Source organism: Zootoca vivipara, chromosome Z2 (genome assembly GCF_965207765.1).
Source record: "Zootoca vivipara chromosome Z2, rZooViv2.hap1.1, whole genome shotgun sequence".
Lineage (NCBI taxonomy): Eukaryota > Metazoa > Chordata > Lepidosauria > Squamata > Lacertidae > Zootoca > Zootoca vivipara.
This window is the reverse complement of record NC_142585.1, coordinates 47,506,344-47,525,523: the sequence shown is the minus strand read 5'-3', so window position 1 is coordinate 47,525,523 and position 19,180 is coordinate 47,506,344. Positions and strand designations below refer to the sequence as shown.

Sequence of the window (19,180 nt, the reverse complement as noted above, 5' to 3'; positions counted from 1 at the left end):
GTTGGAAACCAACTAAATTATCAATTTTGAACACTTCATTTATCTGATGGTATTGGAGCCAATCATTTAAATTGCATTTCATTTCTTCATAAGTTTTTAACTTAAATTGGTCTCCTTCTTGAATCAACAAATCTCTATATTTCGGCCAACTGGGTTCCATGTTTACTCTTTTACGAACCTTGGCCTCTAACGGTGAAATCCATTTAGGTTTTTCTTTCTAGCAAATCTTTATACCTGGACCAAACACTGTACAATGCTTTTCTTATTATATGTGTTTTAAAGCCTCTATGGGCCTTTACTTTATCATACCATACATATGCATGCCAACCATAAACATTGTCATATCCTTCTAAATCTAGAATATCTGAATTTTCCAACAAAAACCAATCCTTTAACCAGCAAAAGGTCGCTGCTTCATAATAAATCTTTAAATCTGGCAGGGAAAAGCCACCTCTTTGTTTATCATCAGTAATCTTATATTTAATTCTTGGCTTTCCCCCCTGCCATATAAATTTTGACAAAGCCTTTTGCCATTCTTTAAAACAATCCAACTTCTCAACTATTGGCAACGATTGAAATAAGAACAACATCTTTGGCAATACATTCATTTTAACAGTAGCTATACGGCCCAACAGAGAAAGTTTCAAGTTGGTCCAGGTTTCTAAATCCTTTTTCACTTCATTCCACATTTCCACATAATTGTCTTTAAATAGATTCAAATTTTTTGCAGTCATGTTAACACCAAGGTACCGTGTTTCCCCCTTTTTAAGACACCGTCTTATAACTTTTTTTACTCAAAAAAAACAGACGGTGTCTTATTTTCAGGGGATGTCTTGTACCTTAAGGCCTCCTCGAAAGGGCCAGGCCACTGGCTCGGGGTGCTGCTGGGCGCTCTGCGCGGCACCGAGGCGGCAGGCTGCTGGCTCGGCACTCCGCCCAGCGCTGCTGGGCGCTCCGGACGCTCGGCGCTGCAGACCGCCGGTTCCGGCGGCGGGGGGCAGGTCTCGGGCAGCTCTCCCCCCAAAAGAAGAGGCCAGGCGCTGCAGAGCCTTCGGAGCGCTCCGCTCTGCAGCCGCCGGCCTCGGGCAGCCAAACAAAAAGAGAAGAGGCCAGGCGCTGCAGAGCCCTCCGAGCGCTCGGCGCTTCGGAGCGCTCCGCTCTGCAGCCGCAGGCCTCGGGCAGCTCCTCCCCCCCAAAAAAGAAGAGGCCAGGCACTGCAGGGCGCTCCGAGCGCTCTGCGCTTCGGAGCGCTCCGCTCTGCAGCCGCCGGTTCCGGCGGCGGGGCGGCAGGCCTCGGGCAGCTCCTCCCCCCCCAAAAGAAGAGGCCAGGCGCTGCAGGGCGCTCCGAGCACTCGGCGCTTCGGAGCGCTCCACTCTGCAGCCGCTGGTTCCGGTGGCGGGGCGGCAGGCCTCGGGCAGCCCAAAAAAAAGAAAAGAAAAGAAGAGGCCAGGCGCTGCAGGGCGCTCCATGCGTTCACTGCAGCAACAGCAGACGGTTCCAGGCCCCTCTGGCTGGCTGGGGCGCTCGGCGGTCTCGCATGGAGGTATGTCTTATTTTCAGGGGGTGTCTTAGATTTCACTAATGCTAAAAAATGCTGCCATGGCTTACTTGCTGACTACGTCTTAAAAAAGGGGAAACACGGTACTTTACTTTCTTAACAAAAGATAAACCAGTCGTTTCCTGTAACTTTTCTCTTTCCTTACTGTCTAAATTCTTATCTAGAACTTTGGTTTTTGATTTATTCAATTTAAAACCTGCTACCTTTCCAAATTCTTGAATTACTTCCAGAGCCCTTTGCACACTGGACTCTGGATCCTCTAATGTCAGGACAAGATCGTCTGCAAAGGCTTTAAGTTTGTATTGTTTCTTCCCTACAGTCACTCCTTTTATTTCATCGTCCTTTCTAATCCTGTTGAGCAAAACCTCCAGGACCGCTATAAAAAGCAAGGGTGAGAGGGGACACCCTTGTCTTGTACCTTTTTCAATTTTAATGTCCTCTGAGACCATATTGTTGACAATTATCTTTGCTCTTTGCTCTGAATAGATCGCCTTTACTCCACTCAAAATTTTTTGGCCCACCTCCATTTTTTCTAAATTCTTTTTTAAGAATGTCCAAGAAATATTATCGAAGGCCTTCTCTGCATCAATAAACATTAGCACGGCCTTTTTATTTATTTTCTGTTCCAGCATCTCCAAAATGTCCACAACATTCCTAATATTGTCCTTCATATGCCTTCCTGGCAAGAAGCCGGCTTGATCTTTATGTAGAAAGTCTCGTAAGGCCTTTTTCAGTCTGGAAGCCAGAATACTGGCAAATATTTTATAATCCACATTCAACAAGGAGATTGGGCGGTAATTCTTTACTTGCGTTCTATCCATGTTTAGGTATCAGTGTGATATAAGCCTCTTTCCAAGACTCGGGGGCCTCTCCTCCATTCATGATTTCATTGCATAAGTCTTTCAGAGGTTGGACTATCCAGTCCTTCATTGTTTTATAGTATGTAGCTGTAAGACCATCCGGTCCTGGGGTCTTGCCCAATTGCATTTGTTGTATAGCTTGTTCCACTTCCTGTGTCATTATCTGTTGTGAAAGTAGGGTTTTCTTGTCTTCTGGGATTTTATGCAAACCGTGTTTGTCCAAGAATTGCTCCAATTCATCTTTATCTTGTTTTTCTTGTTTGTACAATTGTTTAAAATATTTTTGAAAACATTTTCTGATCTCCGTCGGGTGCTCCAGATGTTTTCCATCTCGGACGAGATATGTGATAATATTTTGCTTCTGCCTTTTTTTCAATTGCCATGCCAGTAATTTTCCACATTTATTCGCTGATTCGAAAGATCTCTGTTTCATTCATTTAATTTTAGATTCTATTTCCTGGTTCATTAACTGCGAAAATTGTCCTTGCAATGCCTTGATCTCTTTCTGTATCTGTATGTTCTTAGGGTTGGATCTTAATTTCTTTTCCTTTTCTTTCATTTGATTCCAAATCTTTTCTTTCTTTGCATTGTATTCTTTTTTCTTGATTGCATTTTGTTGAATCAGAAATCCTCTCATTACAGCTTTGCGGGCATCCCAAATAACTTCCTTGCTGACCGTTGTTCTTAAGTTAATCTCAAAATAGTCCTTTATTGTTTTTTGTGGTTTTTTTCAAGATTTTTTCATTCCTCAATAAGGCATCTTTCATTCTCCATCTGTAAGTACCCTGAAGAGATGTTTTTAAATCCAAAAGTACTGCATTGTGATCGGAGCATGTTCTTGGGCAAATTTCCGCATTATTTATCCTCGGTCCCAATTCTCTTGAAATCCATATGTAGTCAAGACGGCTCCACGATTGTTTGGCATTTGAGAAAAAAGTTTGATCTTTTTCCAATGGATTTTTCAATCTCCATGTGTCGATTAGATCAAAGTTCTCTATCAATTCAAAAAATGACTTTGGGAGTCTTCCATCTTTGGATTCCTTTTGTCTTTGAGATCTGTCCATTAATGTTGACACCACTCCATTCAAGTCTCCCAATAAGCATATTTTATAATCCAAATAATCCAAGAGTTTCTCATGTTTTTTATGTTTTTTATGTGAACTTTTGGATGTTGGGACTTTTTAGTTTTGGTTAGTTAGGACGTTTGCTTGGTGCTCGAAGGAGACAATTTGCAACGGGGTCGCTCCCGTGAAAGCGGAGAAGGGAAAGTATAATATAAGGAAGAGAGAACTGTTCAGGGTTTTCGGAAGAGAAGGAGAGCCTACAGGTGGCTAACATACTTACTTTTGGACTTAAAAGAGGCTTTTTGTATTATCGGACCATCGACCACTGAAGGAAACTTTAAAATTAAGCCTTAAAGAGCTACTGGGACTGTATACGGACTTGGGTGGAGAGTGAGGTAAGAACGCTGACCCTCCCTCCTTGGGCTTCTTGACTGCAGAAAAACAACAGGACTCCCTTTTGACCCCTTCGACTTTTATAGAAATTGTATCCACTGTACCCACTGTATCTGTTGTTGTGGGAGGTTGGAGATCGGGTTAGCTGTGGGGCCTGGTGTCGATATAGAAGTGACAGATAACAGAAAAGGAAAGAGCTTTGAGACCACCCAGAACATCTAGAACTCTGCATTGAACGAAGACGTTGGGGGACGACAGAGGGGAAAAACAGAAAAAGGAAAAAAAAGACTGTACATTGTACACTGACTGTATAGTGATTCTTAAGAACAAAGACTTGGGGGGGGGTTATCTAAGGTATTTACAGCTGTGTTATAAGGTTATAACTAGAGGGGCAAAAGAAGTTAACAGGGCAGTAAATGTGAGAGTGCTTTTTGCAGTGATAGGAAACTGGTGGCTTTTGAGAAGTGGCAACCCCTAGTGGTTCAAAGCAGCATTACAGGAAGTCCCAAGAATTGAATAGAAAATGACGGAGACTAAAATTAGAGGGGCGAAAACAGCAACCCCAACAGAACGGAGAGGTTCTAGACAAGATGAGGGAAAGGAACTCAAAGATTGGGAAGGTCTATTAGGAGAGATCAAGAAAGAGATCAGATTAAGTGAACAGAATATAGAGAAGAAACTAACCGACATACAGTGTTCCATCGATCAAAAGTTTGAAAAAGTAGTAGGTGAAATCTCCCAAAAAAATGGATGATGTAATAGTTAGGACAAAAACAGTGGAAGAGATGACTAAAAAAATTCAGAAGGAGGTTAAGGAGTCAAAGAAAGAGACAGACTGGGTGAAAGGGGAGGTAGAGAAACTAAGTAAAATCAAGGAGGACATTTTGGATAATATAGCCCTACTAGAGCAGACTCAGAAACAGCTGAATTTAAAAGTCAGGGGAATTAAAGAAGAGATGAATGAAAATATTAGAGAGAAGTTAAGTGTGGAAATTGTGAACTGGCTAGGAATTGAAAAAGAGGAAGTAGATGCAAAAATTTTAAATGCATTTCGGATTAAAGTTAAATCTCCCAAAGCTAAAGCAAAGAAACTGCCGGGAGACTGCTTAGTCATGTTTAACTCTATGGACTTAAGAAACACGATTTTAAGTCAGAGCTTTACACAAAAATTAGTCATAGAGGGAAGGGAGATAATTGTGTTCAAGGAAATCCCAAGCAGAATCTTGCGTAAGAGAGATAATTTCCGGGAGATGGTGACTATTTTGAGGAAAAATGACATAAGTTTTAGGTGGGAGAAATTGGAGGGAATTTCGTTTTATTTCAAAGGGAAAAGATTTATAGTTAAAAACTCTCATGATATAGGAAAATTCAGAAGAAAATATAAAGAAATTCTAGGCTGGGTAAGAAAGGATGATGATGAGTCCAAGGAGGAGGAAGGGGAGGGATCAGATGTGAAGAGCGGTGAAGAAGAGTCAAATGAGGAAGATGAAAACTTAGAGTTAGAAGGTATTAAAGATAAAGAGAGGGAGGCATAGATATAATAAAAGAAAAGAAACATTATAATAGTATTGTTAATAACTCAATAAAACATTATGGCATTGAAAATACAATCATGGAATGTTAATGGCTTGAATTGCAAAAGTAAGAGAAATAAGTTTGAGTATATATTGAGCAAACAAAAATTAGACATTATATGTCTGCAAGAAACTCATATTTAAAAAAAACATAAAAGAATTTTAGTAAATAAAAAATTAGGTTTGGATTTTGCCACCTTGGATGAAAAAAAAAGACGTGGGGTAGTGTTATATATAAAAGAAAAATATGAACCAAGCCTGATTTACAAAGATGAAGAGGGGAGGGTAGTAGTTGTGCAAACAAAGATATTAGGGGAGAAAATTTTGATTGTTGGTGTCTATGCTCCAAATCAGAGAAAAGCAAAGTTTTTTAAGAAACTAGAGAGAAATCTGCAGGAATTTGCTGACCAGAGAATAATATTGTTGGGGGATCTAAACGGAGTAGTGAGTCCGGAACTGGACCGAAGCGCAAGGAAAAAAGACATGTTTGAAGGGAAATTACCAAAAAGCTTCTTTAAGATGATTGAGAGTTTAGGACTAGTGGATATCTGGAGATACAAGTATCCAACTACCAAACAATTCACCTATTATTCCAATGCAAACCAGAGTCACGGGAGAATAGACCATATATGGTTGACTAAGGAACTAATACCAAAGGTGGAAAAAGTAGAGATCCAACCGAGTACCCTCTCTGACCACAACCCATTATTTATGGTGTTAAAAAAGGAAGACTCTTTGTTCAGGTGGAGAATGAACGAAAGCTTACTCAATGATGAAAAGGTGGTGGAGAAAGCGGAAGTAATGTTACAAGAGTACTTTGATTTGAATCTAGATAAGGGAACAAGCTTGAATACAGTATGGGATGCAGCAAAAGCAGTGGCGAGGGGTTTCCTTGTCCAACAAAATAGTATAAAGAGATAATAATACAAAAACTTATGGAAAATGAGAAACTGATGATTGGTAAACCAGGGGACGTACAGATGAAACAAAACATAGCGTTGTTGAGATCACAATTTTCTGTACTAGTTAATCAGGAGGTGGAATGGAGGTTGAGATGGTTGAAGCAGAGAAATTTTGAATACGCCAATAAGAGCGGTAAATTTTTAGCCTGGCAGATTAGAAAACAGCAGAACCAGAACACTATAAATAGAATATTGAAAAATGGGAAAATAATTGAAGATCCAAAAGAAATCAGGAAGGAATTTTTGAGGTTCTACAAGGAACTATACCAAAAGAAAAAGGAAAATGATAAAGATATAATTAGATATTTGACAACCTCCAAGTTGGAGAAAATTACTGAAGAACAGAAAAAGTATCTGAATGAGTCAGTAACGTTAGAAGAGGTACAGGAAGCAATAGCTAGATTAAAAATAGGAAAAGCTCCTGGACCTGACAGCCTTCCCGCTAAATTTTATAAAGTTCTGATAGAAAAATTGTCGCCAGCATGGCTGAGAGTCGTGAATAACATCTTAATAAATGGGGAAATCCCCAATTCATGGAAAAATGCTTTCATTACACTAATACTGAAAGGGGAAACTGATTTATTGGAAATGAAAAATTACCGCCCGATATCGTTATTAAACACTGATTATAAGATCTATGCTGACATCTTGGCAAATAGGTGGAAAAAGTATTAAATAAGAGCATACATAGGGACCAGGCAGGATTCCTACCAGGTCGCTATATGAGAAATAACATAAGAACTGTTATTGACATCATTGAATACTTAGACACGAGGATAGATATAAAAGCGGCCTTAATATTTGTCGATGCTGGAAAGGCATTCGACAACGTATCGTGGAAATTTATGGAGAAATTGTTGGAAGAAATGGACGTTGGAGAAAACTTTTTAAATGGTATCGGTGCTATTTACAAAAATCAGAAAGCTAAGCTAATTGTGAACAGTGTAGTGACAGAGGATTTTGAAATAGAGAAGGGCACCAGACAAGGGTGCCCTTTGTCGCCCTTATTATTTATCTCCGTATTGGAGATATTGATGAAACATATAAGAGAAAATAAAAATATAAAAGGGGTGAAAATAGGGGCAAAGGAATTCACCGTGTTTCTCATATTTTAAGACATGTCTTATATATTTTTTTACTCAAGAAAATAAGCCTATGGCTTATTTTCGGGGGTGTCTTTTTTTTGCCGAGCCACGACTGAGCGGGAACCAGCAAAGGCAGCAGCCCGCCGCCGGCTTGGAGCTCGGCAACGTGCGCGCTGCTGCCTTTGCCAGCTCCCGCTCTGTTGGAGCTCGGCAAAGCGCCGCTGCTACGGTACCTTTGCCGGCTCGAGCTCCAAGCCGGCAGCGGGCTGCTGCTTCGCGGCTTCTCCTCCTCCTCCTCCTCCTCACTGCCGCCTTTTTCGGGCTCCGGCTCCTTCTTCCCCACAGGCTCCTCCGCGGAAGGCCCGTCCGGCAGCTCGGCCTCTGAGTCGCCGCTGCTGCTGTCGCCTCTTTCTCCTCCTCCTCCTCCGCCGGGCTCTCCTCCTCCGGGCCCCTTGTCCTGGGCGGGAAGAGCGGTGGTGGGGGTCTCGGCGGCCGCCAGGCTCTCCTGGGTCTCCTGCATGGGGGGCTGCGCGGCCTTCCCGCTCGCCTCACATGCGCAGCGCACGAACAGGCAAGGCGGCGCGCTGGGCCGAAAAGGGGGAGGGGGGAGGTTAGAGCGCAGGCGCGCGCGCAGGGGAGGCTCCCTCTCACCAGGCCATGTGCGCGAGAGCGGACCCGGCAGCGAGTCTCGCGAGAGGGGGCAGGGACCAACTCGGCACAGGAGGGGGGGAGGAACGGATTCCAAAAGCGGTGTCTTACTGGGTTGTATATGTTAATCTCCTATGTTAATGGGCTAGGACAGGGTTTGCTATAGGTTAACGCCCAGTTAGGCTTTCCCCTAGGAATTAGGCGTTTCGGTCTTGAGATAAAACTCGCTTCACATCCCACCCCCTCGTTAGAACAATCCTGGTGGTTAAGTCCAACATGGCGGCTCGAGGCCCCCGCATTAAGCCCGCCCTTAGGTGGGGTCGGATGGGCCATCCCAGAAGGAGGGTGGAAGTGAAAGTAGTGTCGTGAGTAGTGGCATCGTCATTGCGTCCTTTCGCTTGTGGCAGTATTGTCGAAATTGAGCGGGAAAGCAGCAGCCCGCCGCCGGCTTGGAGCTCGGCAAAGCGCGCACTGCTGCCTTTGCCGGCTTCCGCTCCGTTGGAGCTCGGCAAAGCGCGCGCTGCTGCCTTTGCCAGCTCCCGCTCAGTCGGGGCTTGGCAAAGCGCGCGCTGCTGCCCTTGCCGGGTCCTGCTCAGTCGGGACTTGGCGCGGCGTGCCCTGCCATACCGTACCATTTATTTTTGGGGTATGCCTTATATTTCGCCAGGTCTTGAAAATCCTGCCATGCCTTATTTTTTAGGGATGCCTTAAAATATGAGAAACACGGTAAGCAAAAGGCATTTGCTGATGACTTGGTGTTGACGTTGGCGGAGCCAGGAGAGAGTATGAGAGAAGCGTTAAAAGAGCTGAAGGAATTTGGTAGCCTTGCTGGCTTTAAATTAAATACTGATAAGACCAAAATGTTAGTTAAGAACATAAGCAGGAAGGAGGTGGACGAACTGGAAAGTGAATACGGTATTAAAGTGGTGAAAAAGATCAAATACTTAGGAATCTGGATAACGTCAAAAAATATAAATCTTTTTAATGACAATTATGACCTAACTTGGAGGAACATAGAAAAAGACCTGGAAAGGTGGGAAAAGTTGAATTAATCCCTATGGGGCCGCATAGCTACAATAAAAATGAATCTTTTACCGAGGATGCTCTTCTTATTTCAAATGCTCCCGGTGATAAAGGGAACAAACAGCCTCGATCAGTGGAGGAGAAAGATTTCAAGGTTCATCTGGCAGGGGAAACCCCCAAGAATAAAACATAAATTGCTAATAGACAGAAAGGAGCGTGGGGGTTTCGCCCTGCCAGATTTGAAAATCTACTACGAGGCTGCATGTTTGTTATGGGCAAGAGAATGGATCTTATTGAAAGATGCTGACCTTTTAGATTTGGAAGGTTTTAAAAACAGGTACGGGTGGCACGCGTACCTGTGGTATAATAAGGTCAAGACGCACAGGGGGTTCCTAACACATGTATTCATAAAACCTATTTTTCAGGTATGGGAGAGGTACAAGAACCTATTAGAGAGAAAGACCCCTCTGTGGTTGTCACCAACGGAAGCCCTAACAATAAAGAAAAAAATATGGACCAGGAATGGTTAACATATGAAGATATAATAGTTAGATCAAAGGAAAGCCTGACAATTAGATCATACGAAGAGTTAAAACCTAAACTGATTAGCTGGCTCCAATACCATCAAATTACAGATTTATTTAAAGAGGACAATAGGAAAAATGGCTTTGGAAAGGATAAATCTCAATTCCAAACTGAAATAATTGAAGGTGAAAGGAAAATATTGTCGAAAATGTACGACTTCATCCTAGAATGGCATACTAAGTATGAGGAAACCAAAGAAGTTATGATCAAGTGGGCGAGGGACATAGGTCATAACATTGAGATTGACTTATGGCTAAAATTGTGGAATCAAAACATCAAATTTACAGCGTGTACGCTTTTAAAGGAAAACATCATGAAAGTAATGTACCGCTGGTACCTGACACCAGTTAAGCTACCCAGGATATATAAAAAAGGAGACAAGAAATGCTGGAAGTGCAAAGAGGCCGGTGGGGATATATACCATATGTGGTGGTTGTGCAAGAAGGTAAAACCTTTCTGGGAGGCTATTTACAATGAGTTAAAAAAAAATGTTAAAATACACATTCCCAAAGAAACCCGAATTACTCTTGTTAAGCTTAATAGGGAATGAAGTTAAAAAGGAGGATGTTAAGATATTCTTGTATGCCACCACAGCGGCCAGAATGCTACTGGCACAGAAATGGAGGTTAACAGAGGTTCCATCGGTGGAGGAGTGGAGAGGGAAAATGATAGAATACATTGAGCTGGCAAGTTTAACTGGAAGAATAAGAGATCAAAAATACCAGAAAACCCGAAATGAATTGAGTAAATGTATGGAATATCTTAAATCGTATTGTTTAAACGTGAAGACACTTACAGGAATGTGGTAATACCTGCATCAGTGAGAATACGGATGACCTACAGAGAGTAGAGTGAACGTAAACAAATAAATTAGAGTAATAAAGGTGCGAGAAGCAAAGAGTGGATAAATAAAACCAAGGGTACGGGAAGGGGAAGTCTTAGTTCGGCAGAACAAAGATGAACATTTTACTTATGTTTATTTTGGAGAAAATAGTTAATTTAACAAGTAGAAATTAAAGACTGGGAAAACATGTAGGGGGGGAGTAATTTTAAGGGAAAGGAAAAGAGGTAAAAAATGGACAAAACGAGATCTGATTGTTAAAATAACTTTATTGGAAATCTGAAATTTGTACTTACATTTGCTTATTAGTAATCTGTATGAAAGAATTGTGATTTATATTAATGACTGTTAACTCCCCCCCCCCCCAAAAATAGATGTTGAGCTGTAACCTATGTTTGGTCCGATTTGGAATGAGTTTTTGGCCACTGGCCCTCTAGCCATCTCAATGATTGTTTCATTGCCTTCAGCTCTGGGGGAAACCATGGGGCTGTCCAGGCTCCATGCAATCGGAGGGCACTTCAGAGCCAGACAGTTTGCATTCCAGTGTGCCACCAGGGAATCAACTGAAAGGCAATCAGCATGGGATAATATATCCCCTACCACTGTCTGAGAGCCATTTGGATCCATTAAGTAGCGGGGGTGGACCATTTGAATTGGTCTCACCTCTCTGTGTAGGAGAAGGGTCGCAGAGAAGTCCACTTGCACCAGTAAGTTCTCTGACCATGCCACTTCTTTTGTTCCACTGGAACTTAGTGCCAGATCACCCACGTCCACAGAGGTAAAAACACCAGATCTAAGTCATGTCCATGGCTATGAGTCAGGCCAAACTTATTCAGGGACATCCCCATGGAGGCCATGCTTTACACAAAGTCCTGAGAGGCTCCTTGTAAGGTCATGTCGGCATGGATGTTAAAATCCCCCAGGACAACCAAACTAGGTGTCTCCAGGAGAACATGTGAAGCAGCTCTGGCAGGGAATCCTTGGTGCAGCGAGGAGGTAGGTCCACAATAGGAATGCTGTACTGCTCCTATTGCCCAATTTCTAGACATGCACTCAGAAAACTTGGTCTCCCTAATAGAACACCTGGTGATAACTAATAACTTCCTAAAAATCACTGCAACCCCCCCTTCCCGCTCACATGCCCTGGGTTGCTGTGCATAAGAGAAACCTGGTAGACAAGCAGGAGCAAGAACATCTGCTATGTCTAACCAACTCTCTGTTATACATGCCAGGTCAACTCCTCCATCCATGATCAAATTATGGATGGCAGTGATCTTATGAATCTTTGACCTGGCATTGCACAGCAGCACCTTCAGGTCATGTGGGACACCCTTGCTGATACCTGCATCCTTCTGGTCAAGACCAGACCTGGAGGCAATGGTTAAACCTGCCTCCTTAGTAATGACATGGTCTGGCCCTTGAGCAACTCCTCCTCCTGCCCCGATCACTGAGATTGGGTATCCCAATGCATCACCCCCTGTGGAACCTGCCCCAGACATTGTGTTGGCTAGGACCCACTCCTGGGACAGCGGAGAGCGGAGTTGCAGTGTTCATCCTCAGTGTGGACCATTCCCTGGGACAGGGAAGGATTGCTGGGTCACCTCTGTTGGTTTTTGCATCCTAAAGGATCCCTCTAAGTCCCTTTCTAGCCAGCAGCTAAATCACTCTAATCCTAGTTACATTGTTTTGCTTTTGTTATTGTTGCTTGATTATTTTACTCTCATAGCTGCTAGTTTATGCTCGCCTTGCATAAAGAGTAAATGTTGTTGTAGTCGTTTAGTCGTGTCCGACTCCTTGTGACCCCATGGACCATAGCACGCCAGGCACTCCTGTCCTGATAAAGAGTAAATAATGCTCTATAATAATCAGTAGTAGTAATAGTAGTAGTAGTAAGAATGATGATAATGATAATAATAATTATTATTCTTTAATATTGAAAATAAATACATAAAATTATATCAATAATAAATTATATTCTTCAAATCTCCAGTAACTTGTCGAGATTACTAAATGACCTTTGGCCTAATTACTTAACCTAATCTTAGAGCTGTACCACAGTGAAGATAGCCTGCTTTGCATGCAGAAGGTCCCTGGCATCTCTAGGTAGGATTGGGAATCTTCTTTATGAAACTTGTAGGTTCAATCCCCATATGGGAGAGCCGCATATTATTGCATTACAGGGGGTTGGACTAGATGACCACTAGGACCCCCTCGATCTCTGAGGTACTTTTCTGGGCAGAATAGTAGTGCTATTAACGCCAAGGTTGCAGGTTCTATCCCCATATGAGAAAGCTGCATATTATTGCGTTACAGGGGGTTGGACTAGATGACCCCAGGGTCCCATCAAAACTTTGAGGTACTATTCCTGGGTTGACAGGATAATAGTGCTGATAACCCCTATGATGCAGGTTCAATCCCCATTTGGGCAAGCTGCATATTATTGGTTGGCAGGATAGTAGTGCTGATAAAGCCAAATTTTTGCAGGCCCAATCCCCATATGGGATAGGTGCATGTTCTTGCATTACAGGGGGTGGGACTAGATGACCACTAGGAACAGATGTAGCTTGGGGGTCGCTTAACACCATAATCTTCAACATTTTCTGAGGGAAAGAGGGGCACCCTACCATACTCTCCTCCGGTGAGAGTACTCCTTAATTTTCCTACATCTTTAAAAGATGTGGTTATTGAATTCAGTTTTGTTCCCGGTGAAGAGTTTGTGTAGCACAGTAGTCTGCTTCAGCCAGTGTACATGGTGGCAGGACTGTATATGCATTACTATACCACACAACTGCCGGTTTGTTTAGTCCAGGTACGTAAAAAGGCCGCACCAAACAAACCTCAACATTTTCTTCAAACCCAAGAAAAATGATATTAGTATGTAATTAGAATAGAAATTTTAAAAAATTCAAGCAAATAATTGTAATAACTACCGTATAACTACCGTAATAAAACACTGCTATAATTATATATAATAAAATTTTGGTTTCATTCTCCTTTTCCGTGCTGAAATGTCACAACCTGGACGACCATGGCTTGCCCCCCCCCCCAGATTTGTTCCTGGGTACGCCCATGCCTCTCCCCTTAAATATCTTTTCTAATTTAACTAACATAAATAACTCAGTAAAAATACAAATACAAATTAACATATGAGCATTTCACCGTTATCCCCACCCCAAGAAATACACTCCCCCCAATTAAAACTCTACATTAAAACAATTGAAACAATTAAAAGACAGTTTAAAATATTTCACAGCCAATGACTCCTTCCTCCCTTCTGTGTTTTTTTGTGTGTGCTTGTGTCTCCCTCGTGTCTATTAGGGAAAATTTTCTCTTTGATATCTATGCTACTAATTACTCCTACAGCTTTAATTTTTGAAAAAATGTGCTAATTTAAAAATTACCTGGACTATAAATTAACAGTCGTAGCAGTACATTAAAGAAAAGTTAAATTTTGTAAGTTTTAGACCCCCTATGTAGTAGCAATTGCCAGGAGATTACCCGGTTTGTCTCTTCAGAGTTCAGCCTTATTTCAGACATCGTTCTGTATCGGTATATCGCAATGTTAAGCTGTTGATATATCACGATCCTGAAACCAGACATTGCCCAGCCCTCGTGCAGCCCTTTTCATTTCTGGCCTCTCTGAATGTTGGATGCTCATTTCAGTCTGTCGATCTCCACACCCTTTCAAGTAGCAGAACCTTCTCTCTTATCTAGAAGAGGGCATACAAGCCCTGCTTTTCCTGTAGGTACTTAATGTTGTTTCCAGTCCACCATTCTGTTCTCATTTTTACATAGTACTATGCTATTTCAGCCACCCAAAAATCCTAACTGCACCTCTAGTGGTGGAGCCCCAGAATTGAATGAAAAGGTACAATGGATCCACTGTGCTTTATTGTAGTTCTAAAGATTGTTTCTGAGAAACAAAGTTGTCCTCTCCTCCAGCTGTGGGATTTTAGGGGCTTCCCTTTTGTTACCTCAGGAAAGCCATCCCTTATCTCACTTTAACCAACACCTGTCTCTCATGTGGAAGGGGTTTGTGAAGACGGAACAATCCTTCCCCCTGGACAGAAGCAGTGGGAGGGGAGGGGGCGCATGCATTTCCCTCGGGAACCGGGGTTCTGCTCTTTTGCTGCAAGTGTCTTGCGTCTCCTAGGGACGGAGGGTTCTGGGACCTGGCCAAGCCCTGCAGCTTCCTTCCCAGAGCCAGGCGCCTTGCTTAGCCGCAGTGCGGTATTTGGAGCACTGGAAGTTTCTCTGCACAGGGTGCTGACGCATGGTGGTGCAAAATTGAGACGGTCCAGTTGGTGGCGCCAAATATTGGCCTCCACAGGGCGCCATTTTATGTAGGATTGCAAAGTCCTCCATTTTGTCTGGCCTTGGGAGGACGGTGCAAGGGCTCTGGGATGCTGCCAGAGCCCTGGCACCACCTTCCCAAAGCCGGAAGTGATGCTGAGGTGCTGCAAAAGGATTGCAAAGTCCTCCATTTTGTCTGGCCTTGGGAGGACGGTGCAAGGGCTCTGGGATGCTGCCAGAGCCCTGGCACCACCTTCCCAAAGCCGGAAGTGATGCTGAGGTGCTGCATAACTGAGGATCCACTTGGGGGCGCCAAATGTTGGCCTCCAAAAGGTGCCATTTTATGGACGATTACAAAGTCCCATCCATTTTGTTTGTCATTGGGAGGATGGTGCAAGGGCTATGGGATCCCAGAGCCCTGGCACCGCCTCCCTCAAGCTGAAAGTTGTGCTGTGAAGATGCATAACTGTGAGGATCCACTTGGAGGCGCCAAATATTGGCCTCACAGGGCGCCATTTTATGTAGGATTGCAAAGTCCTCCATTTTGTCTGGCCTTGGGAGGACGGTGTAAGGGCTCTGGGATGCGGCCAGAGCCCTAGAACTGCCTTCACAGAGCCAAGCGGATTCGGCACTTTGGAACTTTTCCTGTACAGCGCTATTATGAAAGGTTATTTTGTCTGTGTCTCCCACGTGTCTATGCGCCCCCCCCAGTTATGTTTCTCATTTTCTTCTCCTTATGCTTGAACTCTCCTCAATTCTCCTCTAGCCCTTCTGCTTTCTCACACATTTGTTCCCGAACCCTAAGCTGCTTTATGTGCTTCGCCCACTTCCCTTCTCTTCCCTCCCAACCCCCCCCAATAGCGATGAAACAGGGTGGGGGGCTTGTTTTTGTTTTTATTTTCCTGGTGTTTATGTAGTTGGTTCCCCCTGAATAGATTCCCTCCATATTACAGAGGAAGGCTTTTTTTTAAGCAGAGTATCTCCTTGCTATAGAGTTCCATTCTTATTTCAGACATTGTGATATGTTGGTAGATAACGATGTTTAGTTGGTTCTATATCGCGGTGTTGGAAACCAAACACCGCCCAGCCTTAGTCTGAGGAGCTGACGTAGTCTGGCTTTTCTATGTGATTTGATGCCTTAGTCTGAAGAGCTGACGTAGTCTGGCTTCTCTATGTGATTGGATGCCTTAGTCTGAAGAGCTGACATAGTCTGGCTTTTCTATGTGATTGGATGCAGACCTGGATTTATTCATTAGCATGTGTATAGAAGGGGTAGCAAATGTGACAGACACCGCCAGACGCTGCTAAAAGACAACTCACATCAGCCCCAACCAGCCCCAACCATCATCATCTGGAGGACACCATGTTGACTACCTCCGATGTACATGGACACAAAACATGCTCTTTTAATCCAGATGCTGTTTTTTAAGGAATGCCGTTCTTAAGCAAAGCGTTCCAAACACTGTGCTTCTAGTTTCCCCAGTGTTGTGTTTTATGGTTAGGGTGCCAAAAAGGCAGGATATAATAATATTGTTCCTATGTACTGTATTTCTTGCCGGCCCTTCACCAGAATCATATTATATTAATAATATTAATATTAATATTTTCAGGGCTACCCATTTTTTGGCCCTGGGCAAAATCTTTATCTCTGTCAGTTCTCCAACTGCAAAATGGGAATAATAGCCTTTGTCTTTGTGAAGACAGAACAAAAGGAACAGTTCATGAATGGAAAAGCACCTAGAAAGGTGGGGTGGTTAGAAAACATCTAGATGGTGGTTGATTAACAGGCTTTAAACTGGCCAGATAGTTCACAGTTTCCTCACCCACAGTGTAAGTTATTGAGAAATTCTAAATGAACCCCCATTTGAATGAGTACCTATGTACAGGTGAAACTCGGAAAATTAGAATATCGTCGAAATGTGCATTTATTTCAGTAAAGGTAAAGGTAAGGTAAAGGGGCCCTTGACCATCAGGTCCAGTCGTGTCCGACTCTGGGGTTGCGGCGCTCATCTTGCTCTATAGGCCGAGGGAGCCAGCGTTTGTCCGCAGACAGCTTCCGGGTCATGTGGTCAGCTTGCCTAAGCTGCTTCTGGCGAACCAGAGCAGTACACGGAAATGCCGTTTACCTTCCTGCTGGAGCGATACCTATTTATCTACTACTTGCACTTTGACGTGCTTTCGAACTGCTAGGTTGGCAGGAACTGGGACCAAACAACGGGAGCTCACCCCGTGGCGGGGATTCGAACCGCCGACCTTCTGATCGGCAAGCCCTAGGCTCTGTGGTTTAACCCACAGCGCCACCTGGGTCCCACCATTTATTTCAGTAACACAACTTAAAAGGTGAAACCAATATATGAGATAATAAAAATAAATAATTAAATAAATTTTTATTTATACCCCGCCCTCCCCAGTCAAAACCGGGCTCAGGGCAGCTCACACCAATAAAATTACAACAAGACAGAAAAGAAAAGAAAATAATTAAAATACAGATTAAAATGCAATATTAAAATTTAAAATGCAGCCTCATTTTAAGTCATAGATGCATGACACGCAAAGCAATATATGTCAAGCCTTGATTTGTTGTCATTGTAATTATTTGTCGTTAGGCGGGTCAATTATAAATGGAATGTAATTAATGAAATGTAATAGTGATGTTTATTTCATTGTAACTATTTGTTTTATTTTTGTATTATTGTAACTATTTGTTTTATTACTGTGGAATTTCCAAGAGAAAGCATTTGTAAAAAAATTAAAATAAAAAAAATGATAAGTTGCATTACTGAAATAAATGCACCTTTTTTTTTCTTACGATAGTCTAATTTTCCGAGTTTCACCTGTACCTGTATTACTTGGGCTCCTGTGTCAAATCACCTTGGGCAGTCATTTTGTCCAGATTCCCCTTGCCAGACAGATGTGTCCCTGTGCGGATTTATTTTTTAACCAGCAGAACTTGAGCCTGGCTTCCTGCTAGAAGAAGGGACACCCTCCCTTCTTGCCTTTGTCCACTTGGTAATTTCTTGCCCTCTTCTTCCCCACCTCAGGGTTCCGCATGTGCCTTCACAGAACGTATTCTTCGCAACTACGGCTTAAAGACTGGTTTCTACAGGTAGGTGCTGCTGAGTTGAGGGCTGGGCTGGTTAGGCCTCTCTTGGTTCACATTCCCAACACAAATTAAAAGCGCTAGGGTACCAGTTTTAAACAGCCATTGCTTCCACCCTGCAAAAAAAATAAAAAATGCTGGGGACTGTAATTTGTCACGGGTGATGAGAGTTGTTAGGAGGTCTCTATATTCCCTCTCAGAGCTGCAATTCCAAGGATTCCCTGAGAAGAAGAGGGGTTGCTCATTAAACCACTCTGGGAATGGAAGTGAGGGAGATACAAAGAGGTTGTAGATAATATAAGGGTTTGGAATATGTATTGAAAAAAGATAAGGATAAATTAATTAAGAAGTAGATATAGATTGAGTTTATATGGATACGATATAAAAGATATAGTAATAAGTTAACATTGAAGTAAGAATTAGAGTTTATGTAAGATCTAGAATTTACTAAGCATGAAATTTATAGAACCGAAGTAGGAGGTGGAAGGAGGAAGTCAATAGATTAGAAATAAGGGTTTAAGTTAGAATTTTTGTTTTTGCATTTTTGTATTTTGTATTTTTTGTGTTTTGTATTTCTTTTTTGTGTATTGTATTTCTGTATGTTTTTGTTGTTTGAAAAAATCTTTAATAAATACATTTTTAAAAATAATAATAATAAACCACTCTGGGAATCGTGGTTTTGTTAAGGGAGCAGGTGGGACAACATGTGAAATTTGCCATGCTGCCACTTGCTGAGGCTGGAATGGGATAGGACAGCGCCAAGTTGGGGGGGGGAGCTTTTGGGGGTGGCAGCAGATACAAATGTGCCTGCTTTCACACCTGTTACCAACTTGTTGCTGCTTTGCATCCTGGCCTATGACAGCACTGCTGCAGCCGGGAGGGTCCCCCACCTCATGCCTCAGCTACCCTTCACCCATGTTTGTAGGAGAGAGAGTGCAGCAGGGCGTCCATTGATATCTGGGCTCTACTTGGTGGATTAGCACAGAGTCTGGGGCTTAATCCTCTCTGTCTGTCTGTCTGTCTGTCTGTCTGTCTGTCTGTCTGTCTGTCTGTCTGTCTGTTACTCTCCAAAGTTCTCCACATCTGGTTCAAGTACGCGAGAGGATCCGGATTAATGGGCAGCCCATCAGCAAGGAGCTGTTCAGCAAGTACTTCTGGCAGGTGTATAATCGGTTGGAGGAGAGCAAGGTGAG

General features: G+C 42.9%; 1 protein-coding gene across 4 annotated transcripts in view; it reads left to right on the top strand.

Moving 5' to 3' along the window:
- The window catches only part of FPGS (folylpolyglutamate synthase), a 68,332-nt gene that overhangs the window by 29,194 nt on the left and 19,958 nt on the right, over positions 1 to 19,180 (top strand). For all 4 annotated transcript variants that reach the window (XM_035102288.3, XM_035102289.3, XM_088665087.1 and 1 more), the window contains 2 exons: positions 17,929 to 17,993; positions 19,061 to 19,175. In XM_035102288.3, coding sequence (XP_034958179.1) covers positions 17,929 to 17,993; positions 19,061 to 19,175 — 180 coding nt within the window. The remainder of the gene's footprint in view (positions 1 to 17,928; positions 17,994 to 19,060; positions 19,176 to 19,180) is intronic.